A 25,428-nucleotide genomic window follows, 5' to 3' on the forward strand; every position below is an offset into this window, starting at 1 on the left:
ACACACACACACACACACACACACACACACACACACAGCTTTCATTATATTGCTATTGGAGTCAGTTAGTACATGAGTAGAATACCTTTTCACATGTATATACTCTTTTATTAAAACGTCAAATACGCTGTCATCTTACTATGTATACTTTATAGAATAATACTATGAAATTGTCATTTAATGTTCACACTGTCCATTTGTAAGGATAAGAATGTTATATTTAAGGTCCTTTTCAATTCGTTTTCCCATGTGGCTTACTTTAAAGTCCACTGGCATGTGCTCTCTTCAAACCCAAAACATTATCCACGGTAACATAAATGACAAAACAGTGAACAATGGTATAGTGTTAGTGCATTAGTGAGTATGATGCTGTTTCTCACAGCTTTTCTAACCTTGTTCTTCTTTCTTGTATTTGGTTTTCAGTGTTCTCTGACATTTCTCAGACAGTTCATAACAATTCTTAACAGTTCTCTCATACCTCCGGGTCTGGGCTAACAATAATAAGAGGTTCACGGTTTCTCCCGTTGATGATTGGCCAGGGGTTGAAGTAGGGGAACACCGGCTCTGTGAATGTGGTGTCGGAGAATGTGAACAGGTGACTCATATCCCCTGCGTCGTAAAACGCCACAACACCCCTCGTGTAGTCCAGGTACACCCCTACCCTCCTGGGGGGGCGAGGGGGGTGCAACAGGCTCTCCTCGTGGTTGGTGCAGGCCTCGTACTCACTCCCGTCCCGCCCGTCTCTCATCACCAGGGTCCAGAAGCCATCGTCCGGACACAGGCTGATCTCGTCCTTCCTGTTGACCGAAGCAGCCGCCACCCCCAGCCCCCAGGCCGTCTTGGTGCCCACCTCAACCACCCAGTAGTGTTGCCCTGAGGTGAAGGCCTGGCTGCCCAGGACGATGTTGTAGCGGGTGAAGCGCTCAGGGTTGTTGGGCAGGTTGGGCTGGATGTCCCCCACACTGACCTGGGTGCAGCACGGGGACACCCACAGCCTGGGGTAAGCTGTGTCTGGATCCAGAGTCACTGCTGTCACACCTAGGGAGAGACAGAGGCATTCAAATATTGGGTGTGAGGTCGAGTGTTAATCCTGGTGTATGCGGCCAGCTCATAGGTGTGGTTGGATACTGTTAGGTGCAGTCAGGTTTGATAGAATGCAATCAGGTGGACCCTGTGGTGAAATGTAGTCACATATGTGAGAGCTGTGGACTAATGGATTCAGGTATGGTCTTCAATGTGGTCAGGTTTGGGTAAGGTGTGTGTTGTCTACCGCTTTATGGCTGTGGTTGTACCTGGCTGAAGCACAGAGTTCATCCTCCTCCAGGTGCAGTATTGCAGTGGTCCCAGGAACTCCCCCTCCTGCAGATCCACACGCACCTCCGGGGGGTGCTCAAACAAACTCTCTGTCCTGAGAGACGGAGAGAGATAGAGAGAAAGAAAGGGAGAGACAGAGTTTCATTTACCTAGAAAGGCCTGTTTCTGAGTCTTTATCTAATTTACAAAGTACCCTTATAGAACAAATAAAGATGAATGAAACACTGTGGTACATCGGGTTACCTTTTTTTTAGAGTTAATTCAATCATGTGGAGTCATGTGGATGTTGCAGAGCTCTATGAGCGGTAGCATCAAATAACAACCATGGATTCAATGACTTACCCTCCAATAAAATCTTTGATTCCCTGTAAGAAACAAAAACAGAGATATGAGGCCATGCTGAGACACGCACACACTCTTCTTCTCCTACTCAGAAACCTTCTACCCTCCTCTTTCCCTTTCCCACTGTCCCTCTAGTTATTTTTCCACCACCACCCTTAACCCCTTTCCATCTGTCCTCTAAAATCCAGATTTCCTCCCATCTCCTTTCCTCTTCCTTTCTCTCCTCTCACCCTGAGTTGTGCCGGGTTCTCCTCCTCTCGGAGTTTGACGTGAAGCTGGTCGGCGGTTTGCTCTAATTGGCTGATTTGCTCTGTGGTGTGTTTGAAGGCCTCCTCCAATTGGTTGAGCCTCTTTTCCTTCTCCCTCTGCAGTCTCTCCTTCACTCTCTCCTCCTCCTGGAGAAGGAAATCCCTCAGACGTCCAAACTCTGCACTCACCTGCACCTCCATGTCCCCAGCTCGCTCCTGATGTGGGGAGAAACAGAGAAAAATATTAGTGTTACAGACTGGGTATGGAATACATCTAAGAGACTTTGTTATTTTTTTAAATGTATTTCACCAGGTAGGTCAGTTGAGAACAAGTTCTCATTTACTACTGCGACCTGGCCAAGATAAAGCAAAGCAGTGCGACACAAACAACACAGAATTACACATGGGATAAACAAACGTACAGTCAATAACACAACAGAAAAGTCTATATGCAGTGTGTGCAAATGTAATAAGATTAGGGAGGTAAGGCAAGAAATAAGCCATAGTGGCAAAATAATTACAATTTAGCAATTAAACACTGGTGTGATAGATGTGCAGAAGATGAATGTGCAAGTAGAGATACTAAGGTGCAAAGGAGCAAAAAAGAAATAACAGTATGGGAATGAGGTAGTTGGGTGGGCAATTTACAGATGCAATGATCGGTAAGCTGCTCTGACAGCTGACACTTAAAGTTAGTGAGGGAGATATAAGACTCAAGCTTCAGTGATTTTTGCAACTCGTTCCAGTCATTGGCAGCAGAGAACTGGAAAGAAAGGCGGCCAAAGAGGAGTTGGCTTTGGGGATGACCAGTGAAATATACCTGCTGGAGCTCGGGCTACGGGTGGGTGCTGCTATGGTGACCAGTGAGCTGAGATAAGGCGGGGCTTTACCTAGCAAAGACTTAGATGACCTGGAGCCAGTGGGTTTGGCGACGAATATGAAGTGAGGGCCAGCTAACGAGAGCATACAGTTCGCAGTGGTGGGTAGTATATGGGGCTTTGGTGACAAAACGGATGGCACTGTGATAGACTACATCCAGTTTGCTGAGTAGAGTGTTGGAGGCTATTTTGTAAATGACATCGCCGAAGTCAAGAGTTTACAGTCTAACCAGACACCTAGGTATTTGCAGTTGTCCACATATTCTTAGTCAGAACCGTCCAGAGTAGTGATGCTAGATGGGCGGGCGGGTGCGGGCAGCGATAGGTTGAAGCATGCATTTAGTCTTACTTGCATTTAAGAGCAGTTGGAGGCCACAGAAGGAGTGTTGTATGGCACTGAAGCTCGTCTGAAGGTTTGTTAACACAGTGTCCAAAGAAGGGCCAGAAGTATACAGAATGGTGTTGTCTGCGTAGAGGTGGATCAGAGAATCACCAGCAGCAAGAGTGACATCATTGATGTATACAGAGAAAAGAGTCGGCCCAAGAATTGAACCCTCTGGCACCCCCATAGAGACTGCCAGAGGTCTGGACAACAGGCCCACCGATTTGACACACTGAACTCTATCTGAGAAGTAGTTAGTGAACCAGGCGAGGCAGTCATTTGAGAAACCAAGGCTGTTGAGTTTTGACAGAGTCAAAAGCCTTGGCCAGGTCGATGAAGACGGCTACATAGTATTGTCTTTTATCGATGGAGGTTATGATATCGTTTAGGACCTTGAGTGTGGCTGAGGTGCACCCATGACGAGCTCGGAAACCAGATTGCATAGCGGAGAAGGTACGGTGGGATTCGAAATCGTCGGTGATCTGTTTGTTAACTTGGCTTTCGAAGACTTTAGAAAGGCAGGGTAGAATAGATATAGGTCTGTAACAGTTTGGGTCTAGAGTGTCTCCCCCTTTGAAGAGGGGGATGACTGCAGCAGCTTTCCAATCTTTAGGGATCTCAGACAATACAAAAGAGAGGTTGAACAGGCTATTATTATTAGGGGTTGCAACAATTGCGGCAGATAATTTTAGAAAGAGAGGCTCCAGATTGTCTAGCCCAGCTGATTTGTAGGGGTCCAGATTGCAGCTCTTTCAGAACATCAGCTATCTGGATTTGGATGAAGGAGAAATGGTGGAGGCTTGGGCAAGTTGCTGTGGGGGGTGCAGAGCTGTTGACAGGGGTAGGGGTAGCCAGGTGGAAAGCATGGCCAGCCATAGAAAAATGCTAATTGAAATTCTCAATTATAGTGGATTTATCGGTGGTGACAGTGTTTCCTAGCCTCAGTGCAGTGGGCAGCTGGGAGGAGGTGCTCTTATTCTCCATGGACTTTACAGTGTCCCAGAACTTTTTGGAGTTTGTGCTACAGGATGAACATTTCTGTTTGAAAAAACTAGCCTTTGCTTTCCTAAATGCCTGTGTATATTGGTTCCTAACTTCCCTGAGAAGTTGCATATCGTGGGGGCTATTCGATGCTAATGCAGTACGCCATAGGATGTTTTTGTGCTGGTCAAGGGCAGTCAGGTCTGGAGTGAACCAAGGGCTATATCTATTCTTAGTTCTACATTTTTGGAATGGGGCATGCTTATTTAAGATGGTGAGGAAAGCACTTTTAAAGAATAACCAGGCATCCTCTACTGACGGAATGAAGTCAATATCCTTCCAGGATACCCGGGTCAGGTCGATTAGAAATGCCTGCTCGCTGAAGTGTTTTAGGGAGCGTTTGACAGGGATGACGGACGCAGACAATGAGGCAGTGATCGCTGAGATCCTGGTTGAAGACAGCAGAGGTGTATTTAGAGGGCAAGTTGGTCAGGATGATATCTATGAGGGTGCCCGTGTTTACGGATTTAGGGTTGTACCTGGTAGGTTCAATGATCATTTGTGGGAGATTGAGGGCATCTAGCTTAGATTGTAAGATGGCCCTAACAGTACAAACTCTGAAGATAAATGGGGGGCAATTCATTCACATATGGTGTCCAGGGCACAGCTGGGGGCTGAGGGGGGTCTATAACAAGCGGCAACCGTGAGAGACTTATTTCTTATTTCTAACTGTTTGGGCCCAGACCTGGATAGCATGACAGATCTCTGCAGTAGATTGCAACTTCCATCCCCTTTGGCAGTTCTATCTTGGCGGAAAATTTTGTAGTTGGGGATGGAAATTTCAGAATGTTTGGTGGCCTTCCTATGCCAGGATTCAGACACGGCTAGGACATCAGGGTTGGCGGAGTGTGCTAAAGCAGTGAATAAAACAAACTTAGGGAGCAGGCTTTTGACGTTAACATGCATGAAACCAAGGCTTTTACGGTTACAGAAGTCAACAAATGATAGCGTCTGGGGAATAGGGGTGGAACTGGGGGCTACAGGGCCTGGGTTAACATCTACATCACCAGAGGAACAGAGGGGGAGTAGGATGAGGGTACGGCTAAAGGCTATAAGAATTGGTCGTCTAGTGCGTTGGGGACAGAGAATAAAAGGAGCAGATTTCTGGGCGTGGTAGAATATATTCAAGGCATAATGTACAGACAAGGGTATGGTAGGATGTGAGTACAGTGGAGATAAACCTAGACGTTGAGTGACGATGAGAGAGGTTTCGTCTCTGGAGGCACCAGTTAAGCCAGGTGAGGTCTCCATATGTATGTGGGGTGGGACAAAGTAGCTATCTAAGGCATTTTGAGCGGGACTGAGGGCTCTACAGTGAAATAAAACAGTAAGAACTAGCCAAGACAGCAGTAGACAAGGCATATTGACATTAGAGAGAGGCATAAAGCAATCACAGGTGTTTATCAGGAGAGCTCAGACAACAACAGGTAAATGGCGATGAATGGGCAGAGCGGGTCTGTTAGGTACATACAGGACCTGAGTTCGAGGTGGGGCCGACAGGTAAACAAAATGAAGTACCGTGTTATTGAAACAGTCCAGGGGGCATCAGCTGTGTAGCCGAGTGATCATACGGTCAAAAGAGCAGTAATGGGTGAGTCAGGGTGCCGTTCGGTAGTCACTACTACACTAGGCGAGCAGGGGACACAGCGTTCAGGAAAACTAGCGGGCCGGGGCTAGTAGATGGTTCTTCGGTGACATCGTAACAGAATAGCCTGTTGAGACCACATCGGGCGATCACGTCGGCAGTCCAGTCATGATGGATTGGCGGGGCTCTGTTTCGACAATAAAGGGTCCAGGCCAATTGGCAAAGGAGGTATTGTAGCCCTAGAATTAGCTGGTATATGGGCCTAGCTCGAGGCTAGCTGGTGCTTGCTTCGGGACAGGGGCGTTAGCTAACAGTAGCCCCTCGTTTGCAGCTAGCTAGCTGCGATGATCCGGTGTAATGATCCAAAGCGTCAGAAATCCGGTGATATGGTAGAGAGAAGCAGTCCGATATGCTCTGGGTTGATATTGCGCTGTGCATACTGGCAGGAGTTGTCCGAGCTAAGGCTGGCTGATGACGGGAAAAAGGAGAAGACCGCTAGCCGTGGCTAACAAAGACTAGTAGCTAGTTAGCTGGCTACACACACACACACACACACACACACACACACACACACACACACACACAACCACACAGAGAGAGGGTAAGAGGGAAGTGAAAGATCGAGTGATTGGCAGAGTAAGTTTGTCAGCATGTGACAGACAAACAGACACACAGGGCACTCCTCCTTAATGGGGCCCACATGACTGTGCTCTGTTCATCTTAAAGGCAGAACTCTACCGCCCCCCTGACATTCTGCACATTCCATATCTGCCTCAGACACACGTACAACGCTCTTATAGACTTTACCTTGTGAGGTGAAGCCTGTGTTAGAACACAGAGGGGGAGTCCCGGGCCCATTCTAAATTCTAGCATTGACCTTATCACTGCTAAGTGCTAACTAAGGCCAGTATTTTACATCACTCTCATGGTGTGTGCTTACAATAGGTGTGTGAGAATATGTGTGTGTGTGTGTGTGTGTCTGCAATGTTTCTGAGAGGAAGAATGGGTGAACACTAATCCCATAATCTGTATCATAATCTCAGAGTACCATTGTGCATTAGACATTCCCAACTAGAGGTCGACCGATTAAATCGGAATGGCCGATTTAATTAGGCCCGATTTCAAGTTTTCATAACAATCGGAAATCGGTATTTTTGGACACCGATTTGGCTGAATTATTATTTTTTATACTTTTTTTTACACATTTATTTAACTAGGCAAGTCAGTTAAGAACACATTCTTATTTTCAATGACGGCCTAGGAACGGTGGGTTAACTGCCTTGTTCAGGGGCAGAATGACAGATTTTTACCTTGTCAGCTCGGGGATTCGTTTTTGCAACCTTCCGGTTACTAGTCCAACGCTCTAACCACCTGCCTTACATTGCACTTCAAGAGGAGCCTGCGTGGCAGGCTGACTACCTGTTACGCGAGGGCAGCAAAAAGCCAAGGTAAGTTGCTAGCTAGCATTAAACATATAAAAAACAATCAATCTTCACATAATCACTAGTTAACTACACATGGTTGATGATATTACTAGTTTATCTAGCGTGTCCTGCGTTGCATGTAATCGATGCGGTGCCTGTTAATTTCTCATCGAATCACAGCCTACTTCGCCAAACGGGTGATGATTTAGCACTGTCGTTGCACCAAACCTAACCATAAACATCAATGCCTTTCTTTAAAATCAATACACAAGTATATATTTTTAGTCCTGCATATTTAGTTAATATTGCCTGCTAACATGAATTTCTTATAATTAGGGAAATTGTGTCACTTCTCTTGCGTTCCGTGCAAGCAGTCAGGGTATATGCAGCAGTTTGGGCCGCCTGGCTCGTTGCGAACTGTGTGAAGTCCATTTATTCCTAACAAAGACCGTACTTAATTTGCCAGAATTGTACATAATTATGACATAACATTGAAGGTTGTACAATGTAACAGCAATATTTAGACTTTGGGATGCCACCCGTTAGATATAATACGGAACAGTTCCGTATTTCACTGAAAGAATAAACGTTTTGTTTTCGAAATGATAGTTTCTGGATTCGACCATATTAATGACCAAAGGCGTGTATTTCTGTGTGTTATTATGTTATAATTAAGTCTATGATTTGATATTTGATAGAGCAGTCTGACTGAGCGATGGTAGGCAGCAGCAGGCTCGTAAGCATTCATTCAAACAGCACTTTTGTGCATTTGCCAGCAGCTCTTCGCAATGCTTGAAGCATTGAGCTGTTTATGACTTCAAGCCTATCAACTCCCGAGATTAGGCTGGTGTAACCGATGTGAAATGGCTAGCTAGTTAGCGGGCTAATAACGTTTCAATCGGTGACGTCACTCGCTCTGAGACTTGGAGTAGTTGTTCCCCTTGCTCTGCAAGAGCCGCGGCTTTTGTGGAGCGATGGGTAGCGATGCTTCGAGGGTGGCTGTTGTCGATGTGTTCCTGGTTCGAGCCCAGGTAGGGGCGAGGAGAGGGACGGAAGCTATACTGTTACACTGGCAATACTAAAGTGCCTATAAGAACATCCAATAGTCAAAGGTATATGAAATACAAATGGTATAGAGAGAAATAGTCCTTTAATTCCTATAATAAGTACAACCTAAAACTTATTACCTGGGAATATTGAAGACTCGTGTTAAAAGGAACCACCAGCTTTCATATGTTCTCATGTTCTGAGCAAGGAACTTAAACGTTAGCTTTTTTACATGGCACATATTGCACTTTTACTTTCTTCTCCAACACTTTGTTTTTGCATTATTTAAACCAAATTGAACATGTTCATTATTTATTTGAGGCTAAATTGATTTTATTGATGTATTATATTAAGTTAAAATAAGTGTTCATTCAGTATTGTTGTAATTGTCATTATTACAAATACATTTTAAAAAATGGCCGATTTAATCGGTATCTGCTTTTTTGGTCCTCCAATAATCGGCATCGATATCGGCGTTGAAAAATCATAATCGGTCGACCTCTATTCCCAACAGTCCAATATTTGATGTGACACCTGTCAACATAATCATATTGACAAAGCCTTTATAATTCAACTAATTTGCATGTGCTTGGGTGAGACAACGCAGGAGAATGTTGCATGGTCAACAGAAATTCTGGTTCGGACTAGGGGCACCGCAAACCAGAATCCTCTCGCTGACGCACACACATACACACGCAGTCAGTATACCTTGATGAACATGATCTTGTTGTTGGTCTGGACCTGATGGAGAGAAGCCTGTCCTGTCTGGAGTTGTACTCTCTCCAGGGCTATGGACAGCTTGTCCTGCAGAAGAGGAAGAAGGGAAACAGGTCATACACGTACACACACACACACACACACACACACAGAGAGAGACATAGTGAAGTTAAGAGAATAAAACAGAGTGTGTTTCCGTTATACAGAGATTGAATTAGGCCTAACTCTCTTGTCAATAATAAGATGTACTGTTTTGGATCCTCTGTAGTCTCTCTGACAACAAGCTTAATGTAACTCATATGATCCAAGAGCATTTACAACTAACTGGACCCATTTCAACAAGTTACCCAAATGAACCCAAAGAAAGTTAGAATTTAGACTGGTAATATTTATAGAAACAGTGTGGTGACAGGTATGGCACCAAACATCCACGGCAAATAAAAAAGGTTTAATATGTCTGGGTGTCACGCCCTGACCTTAGAGATCCTTTTAATTCTCTATTTGGTTAGGTCAGGGTGTGACTAGGGTGGGCAATCTATGTTTTCTATTTCTTTGTTGGCCGGGTATGGTTCCCAATCAGAGGCAGCTGTCTATCGTTGTCTCTGATTGGGGATCATACTTAGGCAGCCTTTTTTCCACCTTAGTTTGTGGGATCTTGTTTTTGTATAGTTGCTGTGTTAGCGCTACAACACTTTACGTGTCGTTTATCTTTCTTGTTTTTGGTGTTCATTTAATAAATTGATGATGTACGCCTACCACGCTGCACCTTGGTCCGATCATTCCATCAACGAACGTGACACTGGGAACTAAGCCCTGACACCGGCATGCTGAATTCCTCTCGAAGTATAAACTCACACTGACCCGAGTGGCTGATTTAAAGGTCCTGAACAGTTATCCTGAAAAGTACTTTTTCTCTCATGGCCAATTACCAGGAAATTTAAAAAGACAAGATGAGTGGGCGGAGATCTTATATTCATAAGGTCGCCTTGACTGACAGCTCTTTGAAATACCTATGTCAAGCAACTTGGATGCAGTGAGCAGTGTTGCAGTAAAATCATCTCAAGCAAATTTGGTGATACACAAAGCAACTCAAACAACATTGAAATTGCATCAATTATATATATACAGTACCAGTCAAAAAATGTGACAAGCTGTCATCAAGGCAAAGGATGGCTACTTTGAAGAATCTCAAATATAAAATATATTTTGATTTGTTTAACACTTTTTTGGTTACTACATGATTCCATATGTGTTATTTCATAGTGTTTATGTCTTCACTATTATTCTACAATGTAGAAAAAAGTTTTGTTTTTTTAATCCCTTGAATGAGTAGGTGTGTCCAAACTTTTGACTGGTACTGTATATATATATATATATATATATATTTTTTTTTTATACATCTCCCATTTGGCATCTCTTGTGATGCGGTTCACAGCAGCACTGACGGATGTGTTGAATATGACAACTGCGTCAAAGTTTTGAATGAGCCTCCCCCTTTTGCTCCATGCTGGCGCAAGACCTCGCTAGCCAGTAACTACCTAACACCAGAAAGACGAAAGGGGAAACATATAAGTATCTTTGCCATAGATGAATAGGGTAAACTTTCAATTATATTTGCTGACACCCTACAGTCACACTTTGGCACCAGTAGAGTAGCTATCTAGCTATATAAACCACGCCCCTCTGCAAACATGCTTTCTCCAATGTTGGTTACAAGGCAGTATTTATTTAAATTAGGTAAGATAATATCATGTTACCATTGGTGTATTATAATGAGAGTTAAGGTGATGTCACCTTGTCCCCTTCATAATGAATCCAAGTGTTTGACATGGGGAGGGGACCAGTAACTTCATGATCAAACTTGATCAATGTAGAAGCAACAGTAATTTTTAATACTTTGATCATCATAGTTTGATCTGGTTTCAATATCATCCAATTTCATGAAAAACATGATATTGACTGTTCGTGACCTTTAAAATAACTGTCATGTCAGGTAACCACGTGAAAGACCCAATTGTCTTAAAAAAAAAAGTTTAAATAACACTCTTTGCTTGGGTCCAAACTTGTTAAAAAAAATATCTGATTTAATATAGTAACTTTGTCAACTTTGCAGTTTCAGATTTATGGGCAGGTTTTAGCATACCTGATGCATTCCAATGCGCCAGGTCCCTGTGACAGTGATGTATTATTAACCCATATGTATTTCTATAGCAAAACATCTATATAGGTAGATATATAAATACAAAATATTGTTCCAACGTGATACCTTGTAGTTCTCGAACGCCTCGTTGATGGGGATGACGTTGTGCGTCTTGTGGCCTCGTGACATCCCGCACACCAGGCAGATCGCGAGCTGATCATCTTCACAGTATAGCTTCAGCTTCTCCTCGTGCTCCTCGCAAAGGTCTGGCTCGTGGCGCTGAGAAGAACGGGTGAAACTGAAACCGGAGCTGGGCATACTGGCCCCCCGTTGTCGTTCTTCTGTATCCTCCTGCGCGCGCTCCGTGTCCCCGGGTTTCAAATCCATGGATCGGGCTCTCCTCAAGCTGTCCACGACGTTACACAGAAGCGAGTTAGGACGCAGCTTCTGAGGGCATGTCTTCCGGCACTGCGGGCAAGTCGGGTGCTCGTCGGACTTGGCCTCCCAGCACAGCGTAATGCACACACGGCAGAAGTGGTGTCCGCACTCGAGGATCACCGGCTCACGGAAGAGGTCGAGGCATACTGGACAGCTGAGCTCGCTATGTAACTCCTCAAGCGCGCTGGCATCAGTAGCCATTCCGAGCCGTCTGCTCACTGAAGGGACAGGGGGTTGAGTTCAAAGTAGCTGCTTGATGCAGTGGAAAAGTTCACGCTTCCGTATTTGAGAGGGCGTGGTCTGTCTGACCTGACAGTGTCTGAGCTCCTCTGTTTCACGGAAGAGAGTGAAGACATGCGTCTACAAGTCCACAGATCCCGCTGTTAGCCGCGTACTGAACCAGGTGTCTCTCTGGCCCAGTTTCACGTAGGCTCCTAGCTCCTACTTCTATTAATCCCTCAAGCGTTCATGAATCTAAAAGGGACTGGATAGTTGAAATGGAGCATCTGGGCTGTAGGAGTTGCCTAAATGTAGTGTAACTGTAATGTGTGTCCAGGGGTGAAAGTAGATATCATTTATTACGGGTATGGGACACCCAAGTGCGCGCACACATTTGTTTTATAGCCTAGGAGTGTAATCATATAGAATAACTTATATAGAATCCCTATTAATTTAATGAATGATCTCTGGGCCTAGTAGCCTAGGCTAAAAAGTTGTGTCATATCACCGTTAACATGCAATTCCTTTTAACATTGGCTGCTCGTGGGTTTCAAGTTTGGGGAAGCTCATTTTCACCATAAAAAGACACCTTTATAATAAAGCATTCCATGCATCCTCGCATATGCAGACTTATGTAAGATAGCTTACTATGCCTAATGTGATGATTAGATGGGAAAGTCATATTTTAGGCTAGTATAACTCAAACACTCAAAAAAGACTGTTCAATGCAGTGCGTAGGGGCGTAGAGTAGACCTAGGCTGTAGCCTATCAGATATTTATTGTTGGCCTTTTATCTACACATTCCATGCAACATTTTACATGAATGGAGACATTAGCAGAATATTTTTTAATAGCCAACTACAAACATACGGTAGCCTACTCTGCCGATACTGCGAAATACAATATGACATACAAAAACAAGCTAAAGTGTCACTGACCCAATGATGAAGACAGTGAATATGTACACTGGGGATATGTCGATGTTCTCTACGGGTGACAATAAGATAGGCTACTCTTTTTACAGCAAGAGTAATTTACTTTCCAAACGGTTTTTCCGCAATTGTATTCTTAAATATTGCGATATGCCTGGCTGTGTCTCTTTGCTTTTTACTGACAGTCACAGCTCAACAAACTGCTATTTGGTATTTGCCTCCCGCGCTGCCCAAATTGCGAGCCCTTCCTTCTGTATGTTATGCGATTTCGAAACATTCCACAGCTTTATTTATTTATTAAAGAAGATAATGATCCTCTGTGGCCAAATCATGCTTTCTGGTATAGTAGCCTATTTTAAATGATTTTGTTTTGTGTATAGACAGGAGGAAGCTAATTAGGCTATATCATTTTGGCAGTTTTAATTCAATTGACTATAGGGAAATCTTGTCCTAGCCTTATGGACGCGCTGCCTATGCCAATGTGGCAAAAACACAACCAGTCATGTTAATATCTCATTGTTAAACAATCACCTGTAGACTACCCGCGCACATTCGTCCACTTACAAAATAACAATGCACTGTGCAACTGCAATTTCATGAATGGAAAGAGAAATGTGTTACAAAACACCTACGTGTATTGTAATGAGATCTGTGATTGTTAGGCCTACACGTAGCCTGAATCGCGTCCACTGTTGAAGAAAATACAATAATGATTAATAGCTTGTATGTATTTTTTTCGGGATTTTGTGGTAATTGTAATAGGCTCACGTTTTACCATTACGGTGTACCCCCAATATTTATTTTGGCTGGTAGGCTGTAGTAGCTTACTTTCACCCCGGAGTGTGTCAGAGGAGTCTGTGACTTTAAACCAGGTGTTGTCCTGAGGGTTCGAAACGTTCCAGAACACTGCCTTGAAAAGCTGAGGCTGGTGAATGAGTCAGCACTTTGATTAAAGGCTTTTTGGGGAAGGAGAAGGGAAACTGATTACGCATAAACACACTTGAACCTTAACCTATATCCATCAGTAGGATGTCAGCAGCTTTCCATTCCACCAAGGGGGAACGGGAAATACCTATGGATCTTCAAATGAAACCTGCTCTCTGTCACATTTTGGGTGCCAGTAACTCTAGTTTCACTCAGTCAGCTCAGTTTCAGTGACCTGTGTGTAGATGTAATGCAGAGGCTCTTTCAATTTCTGTTCCTATGATAACCTCTATCATGTAGTGACCATGTGTGTCCCAGAAGGGCTGTATATTTCCCAGAAGAGACTGTGGTCAGCACGGGGAAGTTCAGTTGCATCTCAAGGAAATAGAAGGGGAGGAGAGGTTGTCAGATGAAAGTGTCACCCTCTAAGTTTCTACTCACTGGGTATAAAAGACCTTCGAAGCTAGGTTGATAGAAGACCACTCTCCATCGATTACACAGGTGCCTCAACAGACAGTGAACAGAAGAATAGGGCTCTCTGTAGAGAATTGAACTGAACTGAGTTGGGCAGGAGTGGACTGAGCTAAACTACATTGGACGACAGTCGGTGACTAGTTTCGGCTGATAGATACACAGGCTTTTCTCTATAACACACACAGTCCAGTGCTCAGCAGGAGGATGCCTGTCTCGTGTAGGGAGGCTCTGCTCATGCTTCTAGCCAGTCTTGGAGGTCAGGTCTGGGGGGAGGTGGGTGACTTCACCCCTTGCCTCCGTTTCTTCTACATGGAGACTCCCCCAAAAGGCATGGGGGGAGAGGGGTACCAGCCCATCTGCCAGCGCTACAGGAACCAGTACCACTTTGCAAGCCTGTACCAGCACCAGCGCCGTGCCACCCTCTACTCTGCCTACATACTTACCCCTGGAGGAGGCAAACGGCCTGGGAACAAGTGGATGTATGAACCACAGGTGAGGAGTATGTCTCTGTGTGTAACTGTGCATTAAATTCAGGGTCTATTCCATTTTATTCTACTCAATTCAAGAAAAAATACTATTTATAGTGTGCATGTGTGTGTGTGTATAGGTGTGGATGTGGGCTTGTGTGAAGCCAGGAGTTCTTAGAAAAGTGGTTAAGCAGCGTGACTCGTCTCAACCAAAGCAATTAAAACAAAGTAATAGTTATGTCATCTGGGAAATATTCTGTTTCTGTTTCCCTTTTTAAATTGTGATTTCCAGGAACAAAAAGATTGGATCATAATTGAAGCTTATGTTTTTATTTTCTTGTACCCAACAGCTCAGAGTAAATACCAGTGGTAGAATTGGTTATTACAATGTAATAAGCACTGTAAAAAGATGGGGGGAAACATGTGTAAACATATACACTACCGTGTACACTACTGAGGCCCATTGTCAGCAACCATCACTCCTGTGTTCCAATGGCACGTTGTGTTAGCTAATCCAAGTTGATCATTTTAAAAGGCTAATTGATCATTAGAAAACCCTTTTGCAATTATGTTAGCACAGCTGAAAACTGTTGTTCTGATTAAAGAAGCAATAAAACTGGCCTTAGACTTGTTGAGTATCTGGAGCATCAGCATTTGTGGGTTCGATTACAGGAAACAAAGACCTTTCTTCTGAAACTTGTCAGTCTATTCTTGTTCGGAGAAATGAAGACCATTCCATGCGAGAAATTGCCAAGAAACTGAAGATCTGTTACAACGCTGTGTACTACTCCCTTCCCAGAACAGCGCAAACTGTCTCTAACCAGAAAAGAAAGAGGAGTGGGAGGCCCCGGTGCACAACTGAGCAAGAGGACAAGTACATTAGAGTGTCTAGTTTGAGAAACAGACGCCTCACAAGACCTCAACTGGCAGCTTCATTAAATAGTACCCGCAAAACACCAGTCTCAACGTCAACAGTGAAGAGGTGATGCTGATCTTCTAGGCAGAGCTGCAAAGAAAAAGCCATATCTCAGACTGGCCAATAAAAATAAAAGATTAAGATGGGCAAAAGAACACAGACACTGGACAGAGGAGCTCTGCCTAGCAGGTAAGCATCCCGGAGTCGCCTCATCACTGTTGACATTGAGACTGGTGTTTTGTGGGTTGGATTCGCTTACACAACTTATCAACTTGGATTCGCTTACACAACGTGCCATTGGAACACAGGAGTGATGGTTGCTGGTAATGGGCCTCTGTACGCCTATGTAGATATTCCATTAAAAATCAGCCGTTTCCAGCTACAATAGTCATTTACAACATTAACAATGTCCACACTGTATTTCTGATCAATTTTATGTTATTTTAATGGACAAAAAATATGCTTTTCTTTCAAAAACAAGAACATTTCTATGTGACTCCAAACTTTTGAACGGTAGTGTAGGTTGAACTAACTTTCTCTCTGTGTCGGTTATAGTCTCAGTGTTTCCTCTCTCTCTCTGTGTTCTAAGTTGGCGTTCTCCGGTGCCAGTCCAGAGATGCATAGTTTCCCGCGGCGTGGGCCCGTGGACCAGAATGTGGTGGAGAGCCAGGCGGTACTCCAGGACTACATCAACTCTTCCTACACCAAGGGTCACCTCAACCCCAGCCTGCACCACCAGGCCCCAGAGGACCGCCGGGCCACTTTCACCCTCACCAACGTGGTCCCTCAGCGGGCAGCCTCAAACTCTGGCCCCTGGGCTCAGCTGGAGGCTGAGGTGAGGGCCCGGATGGGTAACTACTGCATTGGGCCGGCGTATGTGATAACAGGGGCGTTGTCATACCTCTCTGAGCGCTGGATGGCCAACCGGGTAGCGGTGCCAGAGTACATGTGGTCTGCCTACTGCTGCCCCTCCTACAACTCTAGTCTCCCCGCCTCACAGAGACCCTACTTCCCATCATATGCTGCTGTGGGCCGGAACGACCCCCATAGTGGTGGAGAGATTGTGCCGGTGGACCCCCAGGCAAAGGCCTCGGTTCGGGGGTACGATGTGAGGCGGATGCCCCTGGACACCGTGGAGACTATTCTACAGCAGAGACTGGGCGTCCACATCAGCCTGTTTCACAATCAATGCCTGTGAGCAGGTGTGGTAGTTAGGTAATTGGCTGTTGTATGAGCTGTCCCTGTTGAGTGAAAAATAAAATCTACAGTGGAACATAATATATTTGGTGATTTAAGATCTTTGAACTAGTTTGCAGACCAGTCATAACAGACACAGACACGCACGCACGCACGCACGCACACACACACACACAGACACAGACACAGACACAGACACAGACACAGACACAGACACACAGACACACAGACACACAGACACACAGACACACACACACACACACACACACACGTATAGGGTGAGTATTGTGTTTGATCGCCCTCCAGTGGACTGAAATAGAACAACAGTCTCAATACACGAAAGTCAAGCTCTAAAGAACAGCCAGACAGTTCATTATCCATCACAATGGATTGTGACAACCTACCCCTAAGGTTATCCACACACACACACACACACACACACACACACACACACACACACACACAGCTTTCATTATGTTGCTATTGGAGTCGGTTAGTACATGAGTAGAATACCTTTTCACATGTACAGTATATACTATTTTATTAAAACGTCAAATACGCTGTCATCTTACTATGTATACTTTATAGAATAATACTATGAAATTGTAATTTAATGTTCGCACTGTACATTTGAATGTTATATTTAAGGTACTTTTCAATTAGATACAATATACATAAATATATGATAACAATGGCATATTCCACACACTGCTAACAGATTTCTATCATTTCAACTTCCCAAAACTGTGAACGGAATTGTCTCCAAATACAAATGAAACCTTGCTCACGTGTTGTGCAGCATTTGTGTGTCAAGGTCACTGATAAATGCTGATCACATGAATTTTGACATGAGCTTGAGAAAGGGGGGAAAATCCTCCCATAGATATATCTGTTGTGAATCTGGTTGTGACTGGAAAAAAATGCCATTGTCAAGGCGGCACTTCCTAAGGTTGTCAGACCAGGACTGGCACACTCGCTCAACTGAGTAGCTCTGCAGGTGTAAGATAAGCTGAGTAAACACTAACCACTCAACTGGTTCTTCCTGATGTTATACATTTTAAATAATAATACAAAAACTACAACATACAAACAACAAATCAACAGTATATGAGACAAGGTCCTTTATGAGCATTCCCGATCTTCCCGAGCATTCCCGATCCCGTTCTGTCTTTCTCTGTGTGTGTGTGTGTGTGTGTGTGTGCGCATGTGCGTGTGCACGTGCACGTGTTCCAGTTGGCTTTAAAGAAGACATACTTGTGCTGATCAAATAGCATGGGTCCTCTCATGCTAAATCAGCTTGGCAAGAAACAGGTACATCTTACTGCAGAAAGAGCACTGGTCAATTCTCCTGGGCCATTAGACAACCCTGTGGGTGGCCAAACCCCTATGTGACTGGAATGTTTTCCCAATCAGAACAGAGATGCCCCAACCCAATCCAGACACCTGCCTCTCCTCTGGCCCAGCTCTTCAACCCCCCCCCCCCCCCCCCCCTTTACGTCAACATCATGTCTGTGTCAGTTTCAGTGTCGCTCTGTCCAGATATGCTTTTCATGACTATGTACGTTGTCTGTTGATGTCAATGTCTGTAGCCATGTGAACACACTCCTCCTCCTTGATCTTACAGTCCATCCCAGAGTGTGTATGAGTGTGTTTCAGATTGTGTGTGTACAGAAGTAGGCACTAGTTCTGTAGGGAGAGAGAGGCTACATAAAGTTATTGTGTGTAGTAGTGTTATTGGTCAGAGGAAGGCCCTAAAAATTGTCAAAGACTCCAGCCACACGAAGTCAGTCTGTTCTCTCTGCTACCACACGATAAGCGGTAGCCTACCGGAGCGCTAAGTCTTGGACCCAAAAAGCTCCTGAACAACTTCTGGCCCAAAGCCTTAAGACTGCTGAACAGTTCATTCAATGGCTACCCAGACTTTTGCATTTGACCCCCTACCTACATGTACATAGTACTTCAATCAATCACCTAACCAAATCTACATGTACATATTACCTCAATCAACCACACCAACTACCTCATACCCCAGTACACTGACTCTGTACCGGTACTCCTTGTATATAGCGTGTATATAGCCTCGTTATTGTTATTTTATTGTGTTACTATTTTATTTTTATCTATTTATAAATGTTCTTACTTTTAACTGCATTGTTGGGAAAAGACTCGTGAGTAAGCATTTCATGGTAAAGTCTACACTTGTATTCAGCGCATTTGATGAATAAAATGTGATTTGATTTGATTTGGACAGGGGGGATAGCCAACTCCCTTCTCTCAGTAGCAAACAAGTACAGTATGATAGACAACTGACACATACTGAACGGTCTGAGGGGTGTTTTACACAGATCTTCTGGATTCACCTGCTCCTCTACATGATTCACAGCAGAGTCTTCAGCTGGTGTTGGCTTCTCATAGAGCTCAGCATCATCAACCTGAAACACAACAGTTAACACTGCATCACAACCTCTCTGGAACTGTATTCTGCATCTGTAAAGGCTTTAATTCTGGTATCGGAACAGTCCTTGCCCCCCTGATGACCTCACCTCTCTGTTAATGATGACATGCCACGCTCCTTTTCTCTCATCCAGCTGGATGTTGCTAGGGGGCCACACGGGTCACATGACTTGACCCGGTTCTTTTTCCGGAGGTAAGAGAGGGCAGTCCATAACCTGTTTATTGTCACTAGGCTCCCTTGAAACCACTGAGCTACAGGAAGGGATGGAGGGAGATGAGAAGGGGAAAGTATCAATTTGACTAGATTTGTTAGAAGTTCATTAGGATGACTCCTGTCCAAACTGGTGCATGTGCATCCTTGAGTAGCCATGAGGCCCAATCTCACAATATCAATCTGAAATCGAGATGTATTTGATTCTGTAAAGCTGCAATGCAAGAAATGTACGTTTTGATTGAACAGCCTCTGTCATGAAAGTGACCCACTGGGCACAGACCGCATTTTTTGTCTAGTTTCGATTTACATTTGGAGTTGTCAACTAACGTTAATTCAATGTGAAGTCAACAAAAAATGTCACCATGTCATTGGATTTAGGTTAAAAGTTGGGTGAAAAAAAGGTGAAATTCCCTTACGTTGATGACTTTTTGCAAATCCAATCAGTTTTCCACATTGATTCTATATCATCACATTTCATATTTTTGTTGAAATGACATGGAAACAACGTTGATTGAGACAGTTTTTGCCCAGTGGGGAGCTGCAAGTTTCTCTGGGGGTGGTTACACTGTTACAACTACTTTGCTGGCATGATGTTTGGTTCAACTGTTCATTCCACTGCATCGCAAGTCCCGCAAGTCTCTTCCTCGCCTTCAGGGCTTCGTTTTCGGCCTTGACACAAATGGCTGATCTCCATTTGAAACTCCCACACGCTTGACCAGGGGCGTCATGTACCTAGTCCCTGCCGCTGAAAAACATCCCCACAGCATGATGCTGCCACCACCATGCTTCACCGTAGTGATGGTTCCAGGTTTCCTCCAGACGTGACGCTTGGCATTCAGGCCAAAGAGTTCAACCTTGGTTTCATCAGACCAGATAATCTTGTTTCTTATGGTCTGAGAGTCCTTTAGGTGTCAATTTGCAAACTCCAAGTGGGCTGTCATGTGCCTTTTACTGAGGAGTGGCTATCATCTAACCACTCTACCATAAAGGCCTGATTGGTGGAGTGCTGCAGAGATGGTTGTCCTTCTGGAAGTTTGTCTCATCTCCACAGAGGAACTCTGGAGCTCTGTCAGAGTGACCATCGGGTTCTTGGTGACCAAGGCCCTTCTCCCCCACAGTTTGGCCGGGCAGCCAGCTCTAGGAAGAGTCTTGGTGGTTCCAAACGTCTTAAGAATGATGGAGGCCACTGAGTTCTTGGGGACCCTCAATGCTGCAGAAATGTTTTGGTACCCTTCCCCAGATCTGTGACTCGACACAATCCTGTCTCGGAGCTCTACGGACAATTCCTTCGACCTCATGGCTTGGTTTTTGCTCTGACATCCACTGTTAACTGTGGGACTTTATATAGACAGGTGTGTGCCTTTCCAAATCATGTCAGAACAATTGAATTTACCACAGGTGGAAGTTGTAGAAACATGTCAAGGATGATCAATGGAAACAGGATGCACCTGAGCTCAATTTCTAGTCTCATAGCAAAGGGTCTGAAAACTTATGTAAATACTTTTTTTTTTTTTACGATATTTGAAAACAATTAAAATAAACGGTTTTTGCTTTGTTATTATTGGATATTGTGTGTATATTGATGAGGAAAAACATTTTTTTTATACATTTTAGAATAAGTCTGTAACGTAACAAAATGTGGAAAAGTGAAGGGGTCTGAATACTTTCAGAATGCAATGTGTATGGAAGTAGTTTAGTGCCTATAAAAGGGGTTAAAAATTTGTCCAAAAATATATAAATAGTTCCCAGATCTTTCTTACAGTTCAAGTCAGAAGTTTACATACACTTAGGTTGGAGTCATTAAAACTTGTTTTTCAACCACTCCACAAATGTCTTGTTAACAAACTATAGTTTTGGCAAGTCGGTTAGGACATCTACATTGTGCATGACACAAGTCATTTCCCCAGCAATTGTTTACAGACAGATTATTTCACTTATAATTCACTGTATCACAATTCCAGTGGGTCAGAAGTTTACATTCACTAAGTTGACTGTGCCTTTAAACAGCTTGGCTTTAAACAATTTTCAGAAAATTATGTCATGGCTTTAGAAGCTTCTGATCGGATAATTGACATAATTTGAGTCAATTGGAGGTGTACCTGTGGATGTATTTCAAGGCCTACCTTCAAACTCAGTACCTCTTTGCTTGACATCATGGGCAAATCAAAAGAAATCAGAAAAAGAATTGTAGACCTCCACAAGTCTGCTTCATCCTTGGGAGCAATTTCCAAATGCCTGAAGGTACTGCATTCATCTCTACAAACAATAGTACGCAAGTATAAACACCATGGGACCACGCAGCCGTCATACCACTCAGGAAGGAGACACGTTCTGTCTCCTAGAGATGAACATACTTTGGTGTGAAAAGTGCAAATCAATCCCAGAACAACAGCAAAGGACCTTGTGAAGATGCTGGAGGAAACAGGTACATAGTATCTATATCCATAGTAAAACAAGTCCTATATCGACAACCTGAAAGGCTGCTTAGCAAGGAAGAAGCCACTGCTCCAAAACCGCCATAAAAAAGCCAGACTACGTTTTGTAACTGCACATGGGAACAAAGATCGTACTTTTTGGAGAAATGTCCTCTGGTCTGATGAAACAAAAATAGAACTGTTTGGCCATAATGACCATTGTTATGTTTGGAGGAAAAAGGGGGATGCTTGCAAGCCGAAGAACACCAACCCAACCGTGAAGCGCGGGGGTGGCAGCATCATGTTGTGGGGGTGCTTTGCTGCAGGAGGGACTGGTGTACTTCACAAAATAGATGGCGTCATGAGGAGGGAAAATTATGTGGATATATTGAAGCAACATCTCAAGACATCAGTCAAGAAGTTAAAGCTTGGTTCGCAAATGGGTCTTCCAAATGGATAATGACCCCAAGCATACTTCCAAAGTTGTGGCAAAATGGCTTAAGGACAACAAAGTCAAGGTATTGGAGTGGCCATCACAAAGCCATGACCTCAATCCTATAGAAATTGTGTGGGCAGAACTGAAAAAGCGTGTGCGAGCAAGGAGGCCTACAAACCTGACTCAGTTACACCAGCTCTGTCAGGAGGAATGTGCCAAAATTCACCCAACTTATTGTGGGAAGCTTGTGGAAGGCTACCCGAAACGTTTGACCCAAGTTAAACAAATTAAAGGCAATGCTACCAAATACTAATTGAGTGTATGTAAACTTCTGACCCACTGGGAATGTGATGAAAGAAATAAAAGCTGAAATAAATCATTCTCTCTACTATTATTCTGACATTTCACATTCTTAAAATAAAGTGGTGATCCTAACTGAAATAGAGAATTTTTACTTGGATTAAATGTCAGGAATTGTGGTAAACTGAGTTTAAATGTATTTGGCTAAGGTGTATGTAAACTTCCGACTTCAACTGTATATCTCTCAGATATAGGACAGACACTTCGTCAAAGGGGTCCTAAAATTCAAAATCAAATACTTAAACGTTCCTTGGTTTTACCATCTCTAGGGTGTTAAAAAATTGGTTTATTTTTCTGCATATCTAAGCATTGGCCTATCTCTTGAGCTGTCTGTATTTCCTGACTGGAAACTAATGCTTCTCTGCATCTCTGCTGAAATCTGGGTTAGCAATTGAAAGGAATGTGAGTCTTATTCAGTACATTTAGTAATTGCTTGCTTTTCTAAAGTCTGCCACCCTTGCCAACAGGCATGCCAGCTAAGATAGTTAGACTAGCTAGCTACTACTACTAACATTGATAGTCTGAAATGGCTTCTTGGTAGCTAGTTTTGAGGTTGGGGGATTCGGAACCTATCTGGGCTAGCTAAAGCCTACTTCATAAAATTTCTAGGCGGCTAGTAGTATTACAGAAAAAATAAATACAAATACATATATTTGTAAACAGGTCAAATCTGAGGTGGCACGTGCCCCTCGTGCCCCCTTTGGGCATGATGCCTCTGCACTTGACTTGTACAGTTTGAGAATCTCACCCACCTTGGTCTTGAACAAGACATGATTAAAGCAAGCTGTGAAAGTCAGGGGCACAGCTTTCACTGTGATACCAAAAACAGCATCGGTGTGCTTTAGGACCATGCGTATGCCTCAGAGCGGTCGGGTAGACTGTTTGGAGGTTTCTGCCGGCGGACAAAGGCAAAGCTTCTGAAAGGCTGGCTGGGCCAGCACGGCAGGTTTGAACAGAGGCAGCTGCTGTCAGTCTGTATGTGTTGCACTCTTTCTCCAAGTTGTAAAAGCAAGCAGAGCAGAAAATGGCAACTCTTTAGTTGACTGATGTACGTAGCTGGCTGTTTAACTTAACAGAAAAAAAATGAAACTAGTGTTTATTCCCAGTGCAGGGCTAGTAGTGTAAATGATATGCAATGTTAACTAATGTTTCATCCCTTCTTGACTAAGGTGAATGAATTAGCTTGCTAGTTGCTACCACAGCCAGTTTACCTATAGCCTGTAGCTATCTGTCAGATAGTAATAATAGAAACCTCATATTGCTATCTGACAGCTGTTGTTTGTTTGTTGATTTGTAGCCTTTTTGTCCCGTTCAAACAGAAGTAAATTAGCTTAGCTAGCTTTCGCCTGTTGATGTACCATTAGAGAGAGAGAGAGCTGGCCAAAAGTATGTATTATTTTTCCCTCATTCACACTAGACCTGAATCAAATGATGAAACCAGTGGCCAAACGATTGAAGATGGATAATTCTGACTTTTGTTTGTGCAATGTGAGTTTTTATTAGAGTCAGTATAGCAATGTAACGTTATTAATTTGTCAGTTTCCTTATCTAATTCCCTACTTTTCACACTGACACAGTAATAAACAGCTCTACAGGCTTCACTGTCATGGTGCACCATCCGTACACAACACTATGCTCATCATGTCTTAGCAGGATCAGATGGTGACGGGTCTCAGCAGGGTCAGGCAGCCAGGGAAGACCAGTCTGTAACGGAGCTGAGGTGAATTTCTGCAGATACAACATGTTATTCTCTCTGTGCAGCAAACACAGGACAAGCCAGATGCTTCAAAGATTGAAACTATTTTAAGGCAGTCTGACAAACCTCCAAACTGTAACAAGGGTTGATAAAGGCTTTTCTCAATGACACGAAGCATGTAAAACAAAAATGTGAGGCGGACCTGGTAGAAGCTATTGATGATGATGAATGAATATACAGTGGGGAGAACAAGTATTTGAGTATCTGCCGATTTTGCAGGTTTTCCTACTTACAAAGCATGTAGAGGTCTGTAATTTTTATCATAGGTACACTTCAACTGTGAGAGACGGAATCTAAAACAAAAATCCAGAAAATCACATTGTATGATTTTTAAGTAATTCATTTGCATTTTATTGCATGACATAAGTATTTGATCACCTACCAAACAGTAAGAATTCCGGCTCTCACAGACCTGCTAGCTTTTCTTTAAGAAGCCCTCCTGTTCTCCACTCATTACCTGTATTAACCTCACCTGTTTGAACTCGTTACCTGTATAAAAGACACCTGTCCACACACTCAATCAAACAGACTCCAACCTCTCCACAATGGCCAAGACCAGAGAGCTGTGTAAGGACATCAGGGATAAAATTGTAGACCTGCACAAGGCTGGGATGGGCTACAGGACAATAGGCAAGCAGCTTGGTGAGAAGGCAACAACTGTTGGCGCAATTATTAGAAAATGGAAGAAGTTCAAGATGACGGTCAATCACCCTCGGTCTGGGGCTCCATGCAAGATCTCACCTCGTGGGGCATCAATGATCATGAGGAAGGTGAGGGATCAGCCCAAAACTACACGGCAGGACCTGGTCAATGACCTGAAGAGAGCTGGGACCACAGTCCCAAAGAAAACCATTAGTAACACACTACGCCGTCATGGATTAAAATCCTGCAGCGCACGCAAGGTCCCCCTGCTCAAGCCAGCGCATGTCCAGGCCCGTCTGAAGTTTGCCAATGACCATCTGGATGATCCAGAGGAGGAATGGGAGAAGGTCATGTGGTCTAATGAGACAAAAATAGAGCTTTTTGGTCTTAACTCCACTCGCCGTGTTTGGAGGAAGAAGAAGGATGAGTACAACCCCAAGAACACCATCCCAACCGTGAAGCATGGA

The 25,428-nt window shown here is 43.8% G+C and overlaps 2 protein-coding genes across 2 annotated transcripts; one reads left to right on the forward strand and one right to left on the reverse strand.

Moving 5' to 3' along the window:
- Window positions 1-82: 82 nt before the first annotated feature.
- On the reverse strand, window positions 83-11,757 carry LOC139574354 (zinc-binding protein A33-like). Its single transcript, XM_071398845.1, has 6 exons — window positions 11,245-11,757; window positions 8,970-9,065; window positions 1,887-2,120; window positions 1,657-1,679; window positions 1,293-1,408; window positions 83-1,038 (listed from the first exon to the last, which is right to left on the reverse strand). The coding sequence occupies exons 1-6, from the start codon at window positions 11,755-11,757 to the stop codon at window positions 473-475; spliced, it is 1,548 nt and encodes a 515-aa protein (XP_071254946.1). The 3' UTR covers window positions 83-472.
- Window positions 11,758-11,951: 194 nt separating this feature from the next.
- Window positions 11,952-16,765, forward strand: LOC139574355 (endonuclease domain-containing 1 protein-like). Its single transcript, XM_071398846.1, has 2 exons — window positions 11,952-14,597; window positions 16,078-16,765. The coding sequence occupies exons 1-2, from the start codon at window positions 14,310-14,312 to the stop codon at window positions 16,684-16,686; spliced, it is 897 nt and encodes a 298-aa protein (XP_071254947.1). The 5' UTR covers window positions 11,952-14,309; the 3' UTR covers window positions 16,687-16,765.
- Window positions 16,766-25,428: the final 8,663 nt, after the last annotated feature.

The sequence above is a fragment of the Salvelinus alpinus genome, chromosome 4 (assembly GCF_045679555.1).
Source record: "Salvelinus alpinus chromosome 4, SLU_Salpinus.1, whole genome shotgun sequence".
NCBI lineage: Eukaryota > Metazoa > Chordata > Actinopteri > Salmoniformes > Salmonidae > Salvelinus > Salvelinus alpinus.

Coding starts and splice junctions, on each gene's coding strand:
- LOC139574355 (XM_071398846.1), top strand. CDS start 14,310: ATGCCTGTCTCGTGTAGGGAGGCTCTGCTCATGCTTCTAGCCAGTCTT. Junction 14,598..16,077: donor AGTGGATGTATGAACCACAG/GTGAGGAGTATG, acceptor CTGTGTTCTAAG/TTGGCGTTCTCCGGTGCCAG.
- LOC139574354 (XM_071398845.1), bottom strand. CDS start 11,757: ATGGCTACTGATGCCAGCGCGCTTGAGGAGTTACATAGCGAGCTCAGC. Junction 1,680..1,886: donor AGAACCCGGCACAACTCAGG/GTGAGAGGAGAG, acceptor TGTTTCTTACAG/GGAATCAAAGATTTTATTGG. Junction 1,409..1,656: donor ATCAAAGATTTTATTGGAGG/GTAAGTCATTGA, acceptor TCCGTCTCTCAG/GACAGAGAGTTTGTTTGAGC.